Raw genomic sequence first — 21,060 nt, forward strand, 5'->3', positions numbered from 1 at the left:
TCGTTGTGTCGTTGTGTCGTTGTGTGTATATTGATAGTTTAGTAATGTACTAGATGAAATATATACAATACGCAATATATATATATATATATATGTGTGTGTGTGTGTGTGTGTGTGTGTGTGTGTGTGTGTGTGTGTGCGCGCGTGTGTGTGTATTGGCATAAAAATGAAAATTAAAGACTTGCGTACAAGTATATTACAAATTTAAAAGAAAAATCCATGACTAAGAGAATTGTTAAATATGTCCTTTATTATATTATAATATAGTAGCATACTTACGCTATCTCAATGTAATTTCATGAGAAATTTTCAACCAAAAAAAAAACTAATTAAGTATTGCATATACGTTTTCAAATTTTGGCCAAGCAAAACAACAAACAAAATTATTTAGGATAAAGTTTAGCTACAAAATTGGTTGTAACTTTAGGTTACAAACTCACTCAATAAAATAAATATTACTGCATATTTTGAAAATCTAACCGTTGAATTACATGTTCTTTACGCTCTTAATGCGCATGCCAATTTTTGTGTCAATCGGATATCATTTACTATATAATCTATAATATTATATTTTATGCATAATTTTAAATTACAAAAACTTGCAATTTTAAAATTTATTGATGACATAGCTATTAATATTTAATTTTCTTGAAATTTTGCAAACATGGAGGATATAAGAAGAAGATGCAATCCAATAGTGGATTTGTCAAAACTTACCTCCAATAAAAAGATATTGAGCGAGTTTGTAGCCTAAGACTACAATCGATTTTGTAGCTAAACTTTGTCCAATTATTTATTGTCAGTTTCTCAAAAAAAAAAAATTTATTGTCATATAATTTTAATTTTAATTAATTTGAATTTTATCTATGTAAAATAAAATACACATATATTCATGCATATATGTTATATATTGATTATTGGCATTAATATATGAATAATCTAAGTTAAAGAAAAATATTAACAGATAATGTTTTAAAAATTATAATAAAATATAGAAATGTTTATGTTTAATATAAAATATACTCCTAAATAGCTAAACATCTTATCATATACTATATAATAAAAGTCGGGCTTAGAAGCCGTGGTTGTGTCAAATGGTTGCATCATATTGCAAAAAAAAAAAAAAAAATTAGATTTTTAGATTTTTTTAAAAAATATTATTTTTTTCATATAATTTCTAAGTTGATAAATATTTTAATTTAATTACAATTCAAATTCTTCATCTGACCCATCTAATTCTTATTTTATTAATGTAGGGATGAATGGCCAATATATAGGTATTGGGCCGTAGGCCATGCCCGAGGATGTCAGATAGCCCGAGGACAGGTAAATACTAATGAAAACATGCACATTAATGGGCCGTGGAAGATGTCTGGTCATAAGGAGCTGTGGACGTTATCCAAGGAGAAACACCTCTTCGACAAAGCAAAGTAGAGGTCAAATGGTCCGACCATCCATCAAGAACAGAGTAATGAGCAATCGTGCTTGAAAGGATAAACGCTAGAGATGGATGAGACAAACGAGAGTTGAGAAATATTTGAGAAGAAAATTACTACCACTGCATTGAATGCTCTACATCTAACCCCTAGGCCGCGTTAATGTGAAGGTGATACTTGAATAATAACTTTCAGCTTTACAACTACCCCCAAAGACTTTAGAAAGGTGCTGATAGGATAAGTATCAAAACCAGCAATCTGATCTACACGTGAAGGGCTGAGATGAAAGAAGGAAAGAGAATATATAGGGGAAAAAACCCATTACAAGGGGATCATTAGAAAATCTAAGAAAAAATCATTATATACTCAAGAACTATAATTTAGTATAAGTCTAAGAGAAATATATAAGAACAGACTATCCTCGACTTGACTGAGGCAAACTTTTCTTACATAAAACTGTTTATTTTATTCTTTCCAGTAACAACTAACCTACTATGATCACTGTCAACTTAACTCATTAAAAGTTCATCTTCAAGCCCACTCTCTAACAAATTCATTGTTTTGAGCTATTTGGGCCATTAACCCATCATTTGGGCTTTGGGAGCAAAATGTGTCCTTACAATTACTATACTACACGTAAAAGAAAACATTTATGTATAAAAAAAGAATAAAAAAATAAAAAAATTAAAAGTTAGCAACGTGTATTATTAAATAAATAAAAAATAGCAACATGTATTATAAAAAAATATATAATTTTTCTTTTCCTATAATTTCTAAGTTGATAAATATCTTAATTTAATTACAATTCAAATTATTCATATGATTCATCTAATCCTTATTTAATTACTATACTACACGTAAGAGAAAACATTTATATATATTAAAAATAAAAGGTAGCAATGTGTATTAAAAAAAAAAAAATGCAACAACATAGTGTAATCTAATTTTTTCAAATTCTTTATCTAATCCATCTAATCATGAAATAAAATTTTAAAAAAATAAAAATAAAATAGCAACGTGTATTATAACAAAAAAAAAAATGTTGAATTCAGTTCTTTTTTCATGCATATTCACAAACAAATAGCGTGATTTTTACTTTTGATTGTATAATTGTAATTCATTTAGTATTATTTTTTTAATAAAATTATATGTTTTATGAGTTTATACTCACGAGACTTAAACTTCAAGTTTCAGTGTTTTCTCTCATGCTTTCAAGGACAAAAATTAAATTCTTATGTGAGACTCTCTACTTCCAAAGTTTAAATATTTATCAATTTAGATTGTTCTTAATGATTGAATTGAGTTTTCCACTTAAATATGATTTCAATTGTTGCTTTCGATAGTTTTTAATTATTAAATTCAAGGTTTATCCATTTAAATACATGTGATTAATTGAGCCTTAAAGTTCAATGTATTATTAAAAATATATATATATATATATATATATATATATATATATTTATATTTATTTATTTAAAAGTATTTCTACCATCTTCCATTCAATTATACACACACACACACACATATATATATATATTATGATACCTTAAGTCTCACACAATATACATTCATTTTATAACTTAAAAGTAAAATATTCATTTATTTTTATTATCTACTTTTAAGTAAATTAATAAAAAATTATTTACATATGAATTTTAATTAAACCGTGCATCATACGGGCATAATGCTAGTGTAATGAAAAAAATATAGATCTTTGTACGTTATTAAGTTAAGTGCCAATTATAAGAGTACTAAAATTTAGTTAAATTTAAATTTTGAACAAGATTCAAAGAGCGTTTAATAAGTGTTTTGTAGTCTATAAAAAATATCCATTTTATAGTTTTTAGTGATAAAAAACGTATATTTTTTGATGAAGCCGAGAAGTTCACCAATAAGTCGCGCAATGCTCTTTTCGCTTGTATGTTAACCTACACGAAACAAAGGAGAAAACCTATCAAAGGGCGCCGGTATGGTGCCGGCCAAATACCCTCCGAAGGTCAAGTCAGAAAGTATTCTCACAACTCTAGAGTGCTAAAGAGGGCAAAATCATGCGTACCTTGGTTTGTGAGGGTATTGGGGCTTTTATAGTAGTAGAAGGTTGACATCTCTTTCTTGGTGCGGAAGTCTTTTCCTTACAGGACTCTCCTTGCAGAATCCTAAACGTGATGGACAGATTTCCTTCTTATAAAGAAGATCTTTACCAAATATATAAGATTTCCGGAGTCCTACTAGTGCAAGGACTCTGTTCAGGCCCTTATGAGAGTGGGCCAAAATATCCCCTATGAGGGGTCCAACAGGCCCATGGACAACCAGCCCACCTTCCTTCACTCCGTCCGTATCCGGTCCGTTCACATGAGATCCGTCCATTAGAGGCCCGTGCAAATGACGGGCTCGCTCATCCTGACGTCTGCGGACCATATACGGCCCGTCCAATCACATAAGGCATTCCAGTGTATATTTTCTCCCTTTCATTTTTCAAAATATTTTTTTCGTTTGATAAACTTTTCTTTTAATAATTTGTACGTGCATGTAGCATACTATATATATATATATATATATATATACAGTATTAATTGTGTGTAACACAATTGACAGCTTAAAAATATAATTGACCTAAAAAGGTTAGAGCATTCTCATTGGCAATTGCAAATGGGAAATGTAGGGGAAAAGTACAATCAATGCACAAAAAAGGTGTTAGCAACCGGACTTGTAAAAAGCTATAATTGCAATTTTTTTTGCAATTGTGCTACAGTACCATCCTAAATATAGGATGACACTGTAGCACAATTGTAAAAATTACAATATATTTTAATTGATAAAGTGGAAGAGAGATGGGAGAGAAGAGAGAGGGAGAGTTGTATTAGAATATATTATATTATTTTAGTGGGTTATATATATTATTTTAATGAATAGAATAGGAAAATAAAAATTAGGATGTTGGGTGTGTTGTAAAATAGTATAATATAATTGATAACATAGTTTTTTGAGATGGTAAAATAGGATATGATACAATTTTCCATTGCGAATGCTCTTAAAGGTCTATTAGATGTATTTTTTGAATCATGAAAAGGATATTATTTTCTTTTTTTTTTTTTTAGTAAACGGAAAGGGTATAACTAATTTCAAGTTACCAAATATAGATACATTGAGCAAGATTTAGGTACAGTATTTAGGTGCTGTTTCTTAGATTCCTCTCTTAAGATTCTGCCATGTGGCCTTTTTCTCATGAATGAAAGTGTATTTTTTAAGTTAAGTAGTCACATGACAGAATCTTAAAAGGAAAATCTAAGAAACAACATCTAAACATTCTGTTTCTTAGATTATTCTCTTAAGATTCTGCCATGTGACTTTTTTCTCATGAATGAAAGTGTATTTTTTAAATTAAGTAGCCACATGGCAGAATCTTAAAAAGAGAATCTAAGAAACAACATCTAAAGTACTATACATAAGTTTTATCCTAAGTACACTCTGATAGTTTGAGTTTAAACTATTAGATTTAATGGACTGTTAAGATTTATTCAATTGTGTTTTTTAGCTCGAAGACTGTTATGATTTATTGTTATTTTAATAAGAAGATAGACAATACTATTTTTTTTTTCTAAAATTATTTATTCTCGTATACATCACCAAGAATCGGTGTGAATAGTACATTAATATGTATAAACTTTGGTCATCTCAATAAAAGAAGTAAAAAAAGTTTGATGGGAACAACAATAAATAACTTATTACAACTACCAACAATGAGGACTTGCTTTCCATTGTTGTCGTCGGGCAAATGGAGGACTTGTTGGCTGGATAACCGTGTGAAAGACTAGTTTGTTATGCTACTTGCTAGTTAGACTAAATTATACCTTTTTATCCTCAAAATTTGAAATTGTTTTTATTTTAAGTTTGAATTTTTTTTTTCCTCCATCAAATTTAATTTCATTTTTAAAATGATCATCTCTATAACTAATTTGGTCGTTAAATACTATGGTATGCAAACGGGTTTTTGGGCCTTTTTGACTTGAATGCAAAAGAGGGGAGTAAAGCTCAAAACTCATTCTAATCTTTTAAACGGTGTAGTGTGGGTTTAAAAAAAGAAAAAGAAAAAGGGCAAAACACACGCAGACGCAATCCAAACACTCTCGTAGGCTAATGGTGCACTGTTAAAAATTCAAAGGTTTCTTGCTCACCAAAAGAAGCATCAAGTAGTAATAATTCTTTTATAATGGTAAAAAATTATTCTCACGATGCAAATAATTGGGGAAAAAAAATTAATGAAAGATAGAGAGAGCACTAATTGTGCTCTGTCACACCCAAAATCACCCTATAGAATTTGCTGCTTCTAATAATCAAAAGTTTTGGCCTAAGTTAGAAATATAAATGTGGATAGTGAGGTAGATATAAATCCGATTAATGATTGGCTCGGGACAAGGCTTGATAGTAGATGAAAGGTACGTCTAATATCCATCTCTAGGTAATGTTCAAAAGTTTTATTTGTTGGCCAATGGCCTCGTAGCCAAGTGGCACCCGGGTTCCTATGTAACCTCTTGCTCGGGGTTCATCGTCCTCACTTACCTAGCAAAAAAAAAGTTTTATTTGTTGGATTTTTGAAAGAATGGCAAATTTGAGCTGTGAAATTTTTTAAACATTGCAACAATTTGGTTTGCCACTAAATTTGGATAATCCAGTTAGCCAAACTTGCTTTGCTGAGCCTATTTAGGAGGGACCTCGTCAGTTAGCATTAAATGTGGTCAAAAAGCTTGTTCATGGCTTAAGGTGATTTTAGGCCTTTTGGAGATATATCTCTATATATAAAAAGCGGCTATGCCATTACAGTGCTTTGGCACTGTGTCCTGAGTATGTTTGTACTGTGCAGATATTGTAGCGGCAACAGTACTTTGGTTTCAGTCTTCCGTTTGTATTTTTTTTCCTTTTATATATATTGTTGTACTGACACAATAAATTACACAATATTTTCATAATTATTGAAGTATCAATTTCTTATAAGTCAAAATAAAATAATAAAATATGAAATTGCGACCAACCACAACTGAAAATAAATGCTTTGTGAAAAGCAGCAATGCTGCTATAGTTTGCACTGTTCATCTACAATATCATCTTGGTGAGCCACTTTGTCTTTTTTTTTTTTTTTAATAGTTTTGATCAGTAGCTATAGATCCAAGCGGCACTGTAGCTACAGTAGCTACATTTTTTTTTAGTCTTCCGTTTGTACTTTTTTTTCCCTTTTATATATATTGTTATACTGACACAATAAATTTCACAATATTTTCACAATTATTAAAATGTCAATTTCATTGCCGCTTTAATGTTTTAGCACTGTTCATCTACAGTGCCATTTTGGTGAGCCACTTTGTTCTTTTTTTTTTATAAAGTTTTGAACAGTAGTTACAGTACCAAGCGGCACTGTAGCTATAGTAGCAACAATTTTTTTTTTCCAATCTTTCGTTTGTACTTTTTTTTTTCCTTTTTTTATATATTGTTATACTGACATTACAAATTTCATAATATTTTTACAGGTGTCAATTTCTTATAAGTCAAAATAAAATAATAAAATATGAAACTGTGACCAACTACAACTGAAAATATATATATATATAAAAGCACGAATGCTCTAAATCACTATAGCTACAATGCTTTGGTTTCGAGAGCCACTTTTTTTTTCCCAAGTTTTGAACAGTAACTACAGTAGCTACAATTTTTTTTTTTTTTCAGTAATCGGTTTTTTTTTTCTTTTAAATATTTATGTAAGCTGGTATATATATTGTTATACTAACACAACAAATTTCACAATATTTTCATAATTATTGACGTGTCAATTTCTCACAAGTCAAAACAAAATAATAAAATATGAGACTGTGACCAATCACAACTAAAAATAAATGTTTTGAGAAAATGTTACAACACTTATTGTGTAGTGCTTTTGGTTTATTCAACTGGCATGGTAACTACACTGCCTAAAGTGTATTTTTTTTTTCCAGTAATCGGTTTGTGTTTTTTTTTTTTTTTTAAATATTTATGTAAGTTGGTTTATATATTGTTATACTGACATAACAAATTTTACAATATTTTCACAATTATTGATATGCCAATTTCTTACAAGTTGAGATAAAATAATAAAACATAAGACTGTGACCAACCACAACTAAAAATAAATGTTTTGAGAAAATGTTACAACTCTTATTGTTATCACAATGTTTTCATAATTGTTGAGATCTCAGTTTCTTATACATCAAATAAAAAAATGCTCAGTCCACAACATTTTAACATTAATTTATACAGTGCCTAAAGTTTTTTTTTTTTTCCAGTTATTGGTTTGTTTTTTTTTTTAAAAAAATATTTATGTAAGCTGGCATATCTATTAACTATATAAAAAGAGTCAAAGGCTCATGAATAGTGTTTTTTTTTTGTTTATTCAATTAGTGAGATGCACTTTCTCTTTTCTTTTTTTCCCCCTTCAAGTGTGCTAGTTGGTTTGAGCTTTGTTTTTTTTTTTTTTAAAAGATCTTTATATGTTTACTTTATACTTGCAATGCAAGTTTACATTGTAAATACACAAAAATGGTTAATATTATAGACATTTGCACAAAAAATTGTAAATATTGTACAAAGTTTGTAAATGTGTACGAAATTTGCCAATTTTTTTGTGTCTAGAATATAAATTTACATTGTAATTAAATACAATGTATACATAGAAATATTTTGAAAATGTTGTTATGCATGTGTCAATTCCTTATGGGTCAAAATAAAATAAAATAAAATAATAAAATATTATACCAAGATTTAGCACAATTAAAAATGTTGTGACATTTTGTTGTTATTACAATATATTCACAACTATTGAGGTGTAAGTTATAGGTCAAAATAAAATAATAAAATATTGGACTAGGATCTGTCACAGTCTTATACGATTGAGATTAACTTTTTATGACATAACTATCAAAATTCTTAAAATTAATATCTCTTTTTATTAATGTAAATCTCTATGTATTTTAAAAATCAAATGATTTTTATTTTTATTTTGTGATACAAATAAAATCTAAAATTGATCTGAATTACTACTTTTTTTTCCCATAGCTAGCATGTGCCTTGCACGTGCTGCCTTGACTAGTAATATATAACAAATGACAAAACTTAGGTACAGTGATTTAGATATTGTTTCTTAGATTCTTCTATTAAGATTCATCCATGTGGCTACTTAACTAAAAAATACACTTCTATCTCATGAGAAAAAATCTACATGACAAAATATTAACGGGAGAACCTAAAGAACAACACTAAGTACTGTACCTAAGTCTTTTCCTATAACAAATTACTTAAGTGTTACGTGGCTTACATATGAAGAAATTATTATGTCTACCACTAGGAGGATTGCTAGTGGACCTAATAATTTCTCCTGCACATAAACTTACTCATGCATCAATGGACTTTTGCCAAAGTTAGCCCACTTGGCAAAATTTGCTTCTTGGAATTATGGGTAAGCTCAAATCGGCCTTACTCCTTACCCTCAAAACTTTTCTCCCTCAAAATTTTCCATGAAAACTTAAATGGACTTGGACCATGTATAAATTTAAGAAAATAAAAGTAAGTAATGGGCACAAAATAATTAGGCAATGGCTTCGAGACATCGGGGAAAAACAAAAAAAAGGAGCATTATAAAATTTCAAATTAAACCTTCAACAGTTTCTTTAAAAAAAAAAAAAAAACCTTCAACTCATATTAAACTAAAAAACACAACATTATTACACCTCTAAAATATAAGGTTCAAAATATAATTTTTTTCCATTATTAAAACTTCATGTAATGACTACCACCCATCCTTTGCGCGATGGTCACTCCACAAGTATAAGTGCGTGTAAGGTGTGGAAGGTAAGGGTCGGAGTTCAAGTCTCTAGGAAGAAGTTTCACATACATATACACTTAGATTATATTAAAGTAGAATTCTATCTTGTATATAAAAAATAAAATAAAAATTTATGTAATGACTATTTAATTGGTATATGTCACAAAAAAATTCAGGAAAAGTCCAAAAAAATCCTTTAATTTATTCTTGTAACAAATTAAACTCCATATTGTCAAATGAACCATTTCAAATCCCGCAATTTTTGTTGTTGTGGCAAACACTTAAAAATTATAAAACAATTGAGACCATGGGTGGGGTTCTGTTTGGTACAATAATGAAAGTACGAGGTTAAAAGTGATGCATTTCTCATTTAAAAATAAAGGGTTTAATTTATCACGAGAAAACTATAGTTTTAATGGGGTTTCGGGGGGGGGGGGGGGGGGGTGGGGGAGGGTGGTTGGAGAAATAGATGAATAAATTTCATTAACTCAAATAAAAAAATCACTGCAGAATTCGTAGCATCAGGAATATTCTCAAACCAAACGTGAGTCTTCCTTCCATCTCTCGTGCTTTCTCTAAAAAGTGACCGATATTTAAATTGTCGGCACATGAAAATTTGAAAAATGATATATTTGTAATATTTTCACAATAAATTATAATTAATACATTATTATAGGTTATAATTAGTAGGAAAAAAAATAATATCAATAAATATTTAAATTAGAATCAATAACAATTTATAACTCTTGATTGATTGTAAAAATGTTATGAAAATGGTGTGTATCACAACACCTCTCTAAAAGTTAGCTCCACGAATCACAATGATAGTAAACGGTCTTAAGCCTATAGGAGCTGGCTTGGACTTTTGAATGCCTGAAATACTACTTTTCAACGTATTATTAAGATAGGTTGAGTTCAGGTCCAACCTAACTAAATATAATAAAAGTGACATTATGGACTTTAAAGTTAAAATGTACAAGTTTATATTATAGCAGATACATGCAGAAAGAACAAGAAGAAGTGCAACAAACAAGTCCTGCAGATTGAAAAGCTGTGAAACTGTGCAAGAGAACAGCTAGCTATTGAGGACTACCCAGGTCAGTTTTTATTGCCCTCATCAATAAAAACTATCAAACTAGTTCTCTCCATTCTTCCATCCTCAAGTTTAGCATACTGTTTTACATTCATATATAGTTTTTTTTTTTTTTGGTTTGCTTGAGATAGACATTCATATATAGTTTATTTCTTTCATCAAGTCCAATTTGAGTCTTGCTTTTTTTTTTTTTTTTTTTTTTTTTTGTTTTGTTTTTGTTTTTGTTTTTGTTTTGATAATAAGGATCCGAGGATTTGGTATTTCATATTCATGAAGAGGCCGGTTGTGTTTATTTACTTTGTGTTGGTTTGACTTCACTGTTTTACATTTTTTTTTTTTTTTTTTTTTTGTGGCTTAACTTGGGTCCTACACCAATAGTTACAGTATCACTTTTGAATTATGTTATATATCTCATGCTTTATAGTTTAGATGTTATAGTTGGCTGGTTTTGAGAGATTCAATCCGGTATGGCAACTGGGTGCTTATGATTTATGACTTTATGAGGTCGAATTGCTCATTTCTTGCTATGACTATCACACTAACATATTCATGATGAATGCCTTATAAAAGTTAGATTTTGATCCTTGAAATTTGGGATAAGTTCGATTTTGGTCCTTTAATTTAAAAAACTCGGATTTGATTCTTGAAATTTCAAAAAGGAAAAAATTCCGTCTCTCTGTCTATGAAACTGGTTCGATTTTGGTCCCTTAAATATGAGGTTGGTTCGAATTTGGTCCCCTACAAATATGGTTAATTCAATTAATTCTCTTAAAAATGGGATGCCTTTGCATGCCATTAGTCACTGAAACAAAAAAATAGATGAAGGGAGCAAATTGTTCTATTTCTAAAATTTCAGATAGCAAATCTGAAGTTTTTAAGTTTAAAGGACCAAAATCAAACCTACACCAAATTTTGGGAGGAAAAGTATATATGTAACAAGGATTTAAAAAGAATATATGTAAAAAAGAATAGAACAATATTATATGTAACAAGGATTTAAATTGTCTTTCCGTCAAAGAGAACTCCAGCCAAAAATGTAAATCTATTAAAATGAGACATGAATGTTTGTAAGCTTATCTCTTATATTCAAGATTTTTTTTTTCTTTGGATGTTGCAGTTCTATATTACAAAGCATCAGCTCGGTATTTGCATCATGCGTGCTTTTTTGAGCTGCCTCAGCGTGAAGAAGAATAAGCAAAAACCTCGGTATCAAGAGGCTATCATTCTTGCTTCTGAAACATCTTGTAAGTAGAAAATTTGAGCTGACTTGATCAATTTTGACTTACAAATGAAATAATCAGATCAAGGACAGACACCTTTAAGTTATCAAATTTATTTCTTTTATATATCCTAATTAGGCCCTGCTTCAGTTTTTCTTCTTTGTGGCCTTAAGTTCTCTACTTGCTCTCAGCTACACAAACAAGTGGAAATATGAAACCGAAACAGAAAGCATATTTATTCAGAGAAAGGAAGTCTATATTCTAGCCTATCTAGGAAAAGATTTTTCAACTGGCTTTTCATTTGCTATGCTGTCAAGTGTCTTGGTAGTTATTCTCAGCTGCCTGTAGGATACGTCTCCTTTTATTAGTTAGTTAACCTGCCAGGCTAGGACAGCCACATATGCCATGCAATGCCCCACATTGCATCGGCCAATCAGTTCATGCATTTTGAATCAATGCTAGTTTACTTGATAATTGTTGGTCCATGTAACTATGTAAGTGCTAGCTAAAAGCTCAGCTCACTTGATTTTTTTAAGTACTTAGCTCACTTGATAGGTTTTTGGCTTTTTGCATTAGTTTACTTTCTCAACCTCATGCCCTGCCATTCCTTCGCAATGGCTTCTTGAGTACTTATTTGTGTGGGATATAACTATGGCCCATGGAAGTGTGCGTATCTAACCAACTGGCTATTGTCTCAATGTACGCTAGCATTGTGCTTATGGATATTTCTCCTCAAGCTATACTCATGCCACTATCAACATGGCGTTGCCTGTATTGCACCCACAATTCAAGTAGAGAAAAACTTCCTCATGCCTCTAAAGTAGATTGAACCAGATTGTTAGTAAGAACATCAAGTTTGTTCATGCCTTTATTTTTTACCTAATACACGTCTGCCAGTAAGTTGATTATAGGTCTACTGCTTAATGCACCATGCTGCACATGCCAGGGTGTTTCTCTCCTCTATCTTTGAAATTGCCCTTGCATGGGTGTAGCCTTGGTGTTAGTTGCTGCAAGCATTGTTGTTTAGCTCATTTTCCACTTTATTTGCTAAGATCAAAGTTCTGTTAGTAGGCATAAAGGGGTGGGGTTGGGAACTACCCCTAAAGGCATAAGAAAAATCTGGTTTTCTTTATAAGGAACTTGTAGAGGCAATGCTGAGAGCTGTTAGGGCAGAAAAATTTTTCTTCAAAGAGACTATTTGTAATGCTCATTCACTAAAACCTCAAAACCTTTTGCACAATTACTGGAGAGACGGAGGCAGCCACAGTTGCCACAAAAAGCTGAAGATAAACAAAGAAATTGTCAAAACTGTGTGTTTGATTTGCCATTTGAAACAATCTTATGAATTTTTAAATTTTTGACAGTTACAGTCAATGAAATCAAGGCCTTGTATGATCTATTCAAGAAACTAAGCAATTGCATATATGATGATAGTCTTATTCACAAGGTATATGCAATGTTTTATAATGTAGCTTCTGATTTGTCTCTTTTCATGAGTTAGTGGTGGCAGCTTGGTCCACTTTCTGAAATCTCTGATCAATATGGTTGAAGGTTAACATAGACTTTTTAACACTTTGATTGGAACTTGAAATTGTTGGTGCACCTGTGCTAATTTATTCAAATTCTATGGACAGGAGGAATTCCATCTTGCACTTCTTAGAAACAGCCATAAGCAGAATCTTTTTGCAGACAGGGTCTGTATTTTCTGCGTTGCACTGTACTCTTTGTTTCCTTTTTCTACTATCGTCGTCTCTTGTCACCTTGTATACTTGAGTTTCTTCTCATGTCAATTATTTATTACTTATAATTTTTCTTTTAAATGTATACTCGATTGGGTAAAGTGAAAGGTTGTGTCTGTTTATCAAAGAAATCCAACTTGTCAATTTCCTGGAATTCAAAGTGAATTTAGAATAACAAATGGATCTAAAAATGTTTTCATTGTAAAACAAATGATAAAAAACTTTATTATCCATTGTAGCTTGTTGTCCTTAGTCCGTCTGATTGTCAACTGTCTTACTTTGTACATAAGAAATTTCAGCCAGCTGATATTGAGTTATATGCATGCATACACTAAAACATATTGCAGGTATTTGATCTGTTTGATGTCAAGCATAATGGGGTTATTGAATTTGAAGAATTTGTTCGGTCTTTAAGCATCTTCCACCCAAATGCACCTAAAGAAGACAAAATTACATGTATGACAATTTGTCACAACAATAAATCATTTCCTCCTTATTTTTCATCTTGATGTATGTTTCTTGTTCCAGTGAAGATATAAATTTTATGTTGAAATATGCAACTCTCCCTTTATCTATCCAAGATCTTTTATGATTACTAAGCTGGGAAAGGATTCTTTTGCAGTTGCATTTAGATTGTATGATTTGCGACAGACTGGCTACATTGAGCATGAAGAGGTGAGTTACAACTTTTTCTTTTTGTCCTCGTTGTGTCTTTAAAAATGTCACAAAATCCAATTAATGGCAACAATAATTGCTCAACTGTTGCTAATATTTATGTGGCTTTAACACTCACATGACCATATGCAAGATCTCTTTACGTTTTTTCACATAGCACAAATACTTCAAATTGAACCCTATCCAGTAGAAGGCCAGCTGGGTGCGGGAATTCCCCCCAATTTAATATCTAGTTAATCTGATATCAAGAATTTAATTGTAACCTATTGTATATGTTATTTTTTAAACCATATCCTGTAAGGCTTAAACTAGTCTCAATTCTAACCTTGGATAGCTGCCAATGGAAAATTTTATTGGTAGTTTACCATCACTTGGGGACCAAAAGAATAATCACATCAAATATGTTTTGTTTCAGGATGGTCTTCAAAGTGACATATCTATAATTTCCTTCAAAGATAAAAAATAAAAATAAAAATTAAAGAAATCACATTACAAGACTAAATAAGATATTAGAGGATTCCAATTAGATATCTGGTTTGTTATTTTCCTTCACAATTATTGCAAGCCTGATTATTAGACAGAGCAGTTCTCATTGTTGTAAAAAGGAAATTTTTGCAAAAAAATATCACTATGAACTTCTACAAAGCTTTGGAGAAAGCTGATTTTATTTGGAAATTTCATTTATGGAATTGCGGAAGAAGTGTAAGTCATGTTAACAACTACTGTCTGTCATAGCTTTGTTCTTGCATAGTTGCATACAGTGTTACAGTTACTATAATTTTCCTTATCATATGGTTTTTCTCAGATGTGGTATATAGTCTCTTGTGTAAGTATAGCAGCATATAAATCTTGTTCCAAACATTTTACTATCGTTGAACTTCCTAACACACTCTACAAGTTTTCTTTAATCACTCAATTGTTGCGTCCTCTATCTCATGAACTACACTATTGCTACTCTTGAAGTTGAAGGAGATGGTGTTGGCTATTCTGACTGAATCTGAATTGACGCTTTCTGATGAAGAAGTGGAATCAATTGTCAATAAGGTGTTGCACATGCTACACTTCATATTTGCTGTATTTTCACTCAATGTCTATATCTAAATTTCCATTGGTTGTCAAATTTGTCTATTTGTTTAGACAATGATGGAGGCTGATTCAAAAGGAGATGGGAAAATTGATCAAGAAGAGTGGAAGGAATTGGTAGAAAAGAATCCAGCTCTGATAAAGAACATGACTCTTCCATATTTAAAGTAGGTTCTGTTGTATCCATGCATCATCTGTTGTTCAATTCATTTTTTATAATGCTTGGTCATGATATCATTTTGGATTTAAACTCTAGCTAGTTACTACTCTATATCACTAACCATACATTGAAACAAGAATCTTGAGATGGTTTGTATTAGAAGTTATGTTAGGAGAGAGAGAGTAGAAGTACATAGAGATTAAAGTGGTTCAGCCTCTTGTCCTAACCCCAACGACGTCTATATTGTCTTAAATTGTGTGTTACAATGAATTGATTGGGGTATACATATAGAGACTAATCCTAGGCTAACCATATACTAACCTTGGGGTTACTTTACTTGCACTACAAGTAGAATTAAGATTACTTTGCTTGCACTACAAGTAGGTCCTAGTATATTGAATCTATATGGCCTCGGGCCCTGAACCTTACTGTATCTAGCAGTTTGACTATTTAAGAATAAAATAAGAAATTCACCGGGGGGTGGAAATATTCACTAGCAAGATGAACTATCCATTTGAAATTGCTTTACTACTCAAACTATATAGTTATTCTAATTCTTCATAAGTGGTTCCCTTTTTCCAGGGACATAACTCTGGCATTTCCCAGCTTTATACTGAACACTGACTTTGAAGAGTAGAAGTACTAGCCAAATAAAAATAGTTCCCCCATAGATGCTGTTCACTTCAAGGCACATTCCCTGTGGACAACTTGGTCAATCATGGTTGCTGCTAAAGTGGCAGAGAGAGGAGCAAAGAACCAACAATCTCTGAGGCGCCTCCCAAGCACTTTTGATAGTGAGATCCAGCCAGTGTATCCTGTTTGCTATTCACAACAACAAATCTTAATGTTTCACCACATAGTTTAGTTTACATTATTTTTCCTCAACTGTATGGCATAAAAAAAAGTTTCTAGTGAGACATGTTACCACCTTACCTAAAAGTTTAGGTACTGGTCAATTACATTATATTAATCACTTGTGACTTCCATTCGATGTGAGACTTAACTACTCATACTGACACTTTTATTTGTATATGCAACACCTCTATGTTAACTGATTGTCATGCATTCATCATTCTTCTTGAGTTTTTCACGTCTTTAGTTTTACATTGTCATACATCCTGATTATCTTTACCCATGGTGCTGCCACTACAATGGGGAGAATTTCATTGCTTCAGGATTACAACTCCATGAGGTTCGGTTGTCATTTTTATTTAATGATTTGTTAATAAATCAGAATCATTGAGAGTAATTTGGTCAAGTTGGCATTTGGAACCATGCGTAGTCAACGTCCAAGTTGTACCTTTTTCCCATTCTAAAAGAGAAGGAATTGAAAACATAAAGACGAGGCTACCCATACCGTATGCATGTCGCTTTTAAGCCTGTCTCTCTTCTTTTATGTTTTTGTTTTGGTGCCTTTAACCTTTTGAAGGTGCATTGGTCTCTCTCTCTCTCTCTCTCTCTCTCTCTCTCATGAGTAAGTTATACACACCTTTATTGGGTTCTCTCAACCCTCTACCCAAATAAGAGGAGGAAGTGTTGTTTGAACCAAGGCTTATTGGCAGTTGCATTGGATTTATGTGCTACACAAAAGATAGTATGCTAAGTTGCTGAAGCAACTATTTAATGGTAGAGCCAGATTGTTGTCAATGGTCTTGTGTGGACTATACTTTAAAGTACGGTAAATGACATGATAATTCCCTCTGATTAAGACTACAACGAGTTTATAAAGTCATGCTTTCCATCCAACTTAATGGAAAATAACCCCCCACAAAAAATAGGACTAGTGTCATGTGTATCTTTGAAAGAGAAGATAGATATTTTTGTCATTTTATTAATCATTTTTTGTCAATCTGAATGGAAAATATGACATTGCAATTTTAGTCTACGTTTGTTTTAGTGTAAAATATTTTCAGAGTGTAAAATATTTTCAGGTGAAAATATTTTCAAGTGTTTGGTTGCATTTTAAAAAATGCTTTGAAAAATATTTTCTGGTGTTTGGTTGTATTTTTGAAAATAATATATAAAACACATTTTCTACTTGTTCCTCACATTTTCTCAGCTTCCAAACAAATATATAATATCATTTCTCAGTAGATAAACACAAAAGAAACAAAACCCAACAAAAAAAAAATTCATCAAATCCGGTCAAATTGAGAGAAGAAGGAAGAGAGAGTGAGAGATAGTTTAGTATCAACGGAGGATGGTGGTACCAGATCGGGAAAGAGAGAGATTGGTGCGATCTCGATGCGATCCTGGGGTGCGATCTCAGTGCGATCGGTGCATTGGTGCGATCTCGGTATGATCGGTGCAATTAGTGCAATCCTAGGGTGCGATCTTAGTGCGAATGTCGCCGGAGCTTGGTGGGCTTGGCTTGGCTGGGCAGCCGGAGCTTGGCGTCGGATTGTGTGTGGAGTAGAGGTTGGTGTGTGGGCTGGAGCTGAAATGAGGTTGGTGCGTGTGTGAGAGGAGTGTGTGAGGAGTGAGTAATTCCGAAAATGATTGGAAGGTAAAATGGGAACGAAAATGATTTTACGGGTTGGCAGGGAATATTTTCAGTCAAACTGAAAATATTTTCAATTTGACTTTATTTTCAGGTGGTGCGAAACATGGACTCGGGTGTAAAATATTTTTCGGAAATTATTTACACCCAAAACAAACACAGATAGTCCAAGATATACGGAGGTAGAGTGTAACCTTGAAAAATCAATCGGGGTAAACGAGGGAGCTTCTTCTTCTTCTTCTTCTTCTTCTTCTTCTTCTTCTTCTTCTTTTTTTTTTTTTTTTTTTTCTGAGAACCATAATGTTGTCACTTACCATAATAATATTGCCAAATATTATGTCATTTCCTATATAATTCCAGATTCCTTTACCTTACAAATGATGCTACAAAAACTCATGCTCCTTTTCTCATTCATCCACAAGTTGTTCCAATCTTCTAAAATCACCAAATGGAGAAAAATTGAACATAGCATAGCATGGAAAATTGCGTATTCCCGCAATATAATTCCACATTCTGAAGCATATAGCTGTGCAGCTACTGGGCATTTTCTTTTCTGGTTAGTTAAAGCAATGCTTGAAGAGAGAACCTCGTCCTCTACTTTAACAAGCTTCCATTCTTAGCAGCTACGAAAGAGAAGAACCAGATTCCAGCATCAAAGTTTAAAACCATGCTATATATTCCACACACACACACACACACACACAAAATCCATGACCATTATAAGGGAATTTTCTTGTCATCTTTAAATCAGGAATTAGGTACTACTCTGGAGGGTTGTCCTTAAGCACAGGATTCCAATTATACGGAAACATTGCGGAGGGTAGTAGCAGCACTGGCAGTCCACTTTGATGTATACGGTAATCCTCTATCCTTCCTGGTCACTTGTTGAAAAACCTTAAATTGATATTCCCTGTCACCAATTGATGTTGATAATTAATATTTTAATTGAATCAGTCCTATTTTTTTTATGTAAAGAGACCATATCTTATGTAAATATCTCCCAAGCCGGGGTGTGCGCGGTTTGGTCGGCTCAATTTTTCTCAAATTTGTTATTGAACCAATAGGGATCGGTTTTCTCATAATTAAAACCAATGCATACAGATTAGGGTCGGTTTTCTGACCTATAGCAGTGTGGTTCAATCGGCTCGGTTTAATCAGTTTAGTCAGTTTAAAACATTAAAAATTCTATTTGTTTTTTTTTTTTTAAATAAAAAAATTATTCAACCTATTCAGTATTCACACATAAAATCTGTTAAATCTCATCAAAAAACAACAGCAAAATCTGTTCAAATTTCACAGAAACTTCATAAAAAAATTTGTTTAATTTGTTTACACAAAATCTGTTCAAATTTCACAAAAACTTCATAAAAAAAATCTATTCAATCTATTCAAAAATCTATTCAATCTGTTCAAAAAAGCAACAAAATATGTTCAATATGTTCAAAAAAAGCAACAAAATCTATTCAAATTTCACAAAAACTTCATTAAAAAAAAAATCTGTTCAACTTGTTCACACAAAATCTGTTAAAAAATGCAACAAAATCTGTTCAAAAAACAGCAACAAAATCTGTTCAAATTTCATAGAAACTTCATAAAAAAATCTGTTCAAACTGTTCACACAAAATCTATTCAATCTGCTTAAAAACAGCAACAAAACTTGTTCAAATTTCACAGGAACTTCATAAAAAAATTCTGTTCAACCTGTTCACATATAAAATCTGTTCAAAAACATGTTCAATCTATTCAAAAATTTGTTCAAATCTGTTCAGTATGTTCAAATTTGTTCACACATAAACAATAATGATCCAAATTTCATCCTTTCATTCACACATAAACAATTTGTGCAAATTTTTTACATAGCAAACTGTCCAAATTTCATAGTTTCACACATGACAAACTGTCCAAATTTTTTTCATTTCATTCACCGTGCAAAAATGTTTTGAAATTACCTCAATAAGAGTTCAACTCCCAAAACACTATCATGTAGCATATAATATCACTAATGTCACTATGTGTGTCAGTGTCAATAACAATAAGCGTTAATGTATCCACTTAATAACGTATTACAGAACCATTTGTCACTGTCCACAAATGCCAAAAGAAAGATATACAAATTAAATTAGCATTCAGGAAAAAGAATGTTAATTCCTTGTATCCCTAATGATAATCCCACCCATGAGTACCTAAATAACTACCATTAGTGAAAAGTCCACTACCAATAACACGTACAAATATAATTAGCATATAAGAAAAAGAATGTTAATTCTTGTAAGTCATTTGTCCAATAAGTTTGTGCACTATGCATCATTCTAGAGCTCCTACAAAATACTAAACAAAACAAAATAAACACGTGTTAATAACAATAACATGTTTATGAACAATAAAATATTTATGTAAGGTTGAATTTATTCAACCATGTGTTGGTTTTATTCTGTACCAAATTTGCTTGTATTTCAGTAATTAGATACCTTGTATTTAGGTGGGAATCATGTAAGGGTTGTGTGTGTGAGAGTGTGAAGTATTCAAGTGTGTGTGTGCATTCAAGAGGATTCTCGCGACTGGATCTCGTGAGTGACTCGCGACTGTTGACTCGCCAAAATACCACACGTGTAAAACATATAAGAAGCTAAAGAGTCATGACAGTTGGAAACATACAAGAAAAAAAGGACAATCTGGCCAATCAGTTATTTTGTGACTCAAACTCACAACTCATCCCAGTTGCAAGTGAGTCGCCAGAATACCCTATTTTGCAAAAAAATGTCTTTTCACATTCCTCACGTACCCTACTATAAATACTCTTATACCCACAAAATGTATAGAGGTTCTAGAGAGAATTTTGAGAGAGAAACCCTAGAAAACAACAAGATTGACTCATCCACAATCTTATATCTTTGATTCTCAAATTCCTCTATTTTCACCCTCTCCATTAACATACCCTTGAGAGGTTCATTATCCAAATCTTTATCTCACCATACCCATATATGTAAGGAGGTTCTTTGGTACTTGAGAAGCAATTCAGAGATGACTAATTCATTTGGTTGATGCAATGAACTTATTGCGGGATCCGGAGAGCTAAAGAAGACATGGTTAGGCTTAACATTGTTGGAGCAAGAAGCTTGGAGGTCTTAAATGCATTAGATAGATTAGGCTTGAAGGGTCTATTGTTATTCATGTATCCAAACTTTGTTCTTTAGTGGATCATTTTACCGCTTGGAGGGCAGCGGAGAGGTTTTTTACCAAGTCTTTCAGTTTCCTCTTTGATAACACATGCTAGTGTTATCTTTGTATTTGTATCTCTCTAACCCTTT

At 31.8% G+C, this 21,060-nt stretch overlaps 1 protein-coding gene across 1 annotated transcript; it reads left to right on the plus strand.

The window, feature by feature from the left end:
• Positions 1 to 10,239: 10,239 nt before the first annotated feature.
• Positions 10,240 to 16,350, plus strand: LOC111990465 (calcineurin B-like protein 7). Its single transcript, XM_065761457.1, has 9 exons — positions 10,240 to 10,379; positions 11,493 to 11,619; positions 12,960 to 13,042; positions 13,230 to 13,289; positions 13,682 to 13,790; positions 13,957 to 14,009; positions 14,973 to 15,053; positions 15,147 to 15,259; positions 15,835 to 16,350. Exons 2-9 carry the CDS (start codon positions 11,529 to 11,531, stop codon positions 15,887 to 15,889), a joined length of 645 nt encoding a protein of 214 aa, XP_065617529.1. The 5' UTR covers positions 10,240 to 10,379; positions 11,493 to 11,528; the 3' UTR covers positions 15,890 to 16,350.
• Positions 16,351 to 21,060: the final 4,710 nt, after the last annotated feature.

The sequence above is a fragment of the Quercus suber genome, unplaced genomic scaffold (genome assembly GCF_002906115.3).
Source record: "Quercus suber isolate HL8 unplaced genomic scaffold, Cork oak 2.0 scaffold_414, whole genome shotgun sequence".
NCBI classification, from domain to species: Eukaryota; Viridiplantae; Streptophyta; class Magnoliopsida; order Fagales; family Fagaceae; genus Quercus; species Quercus suber.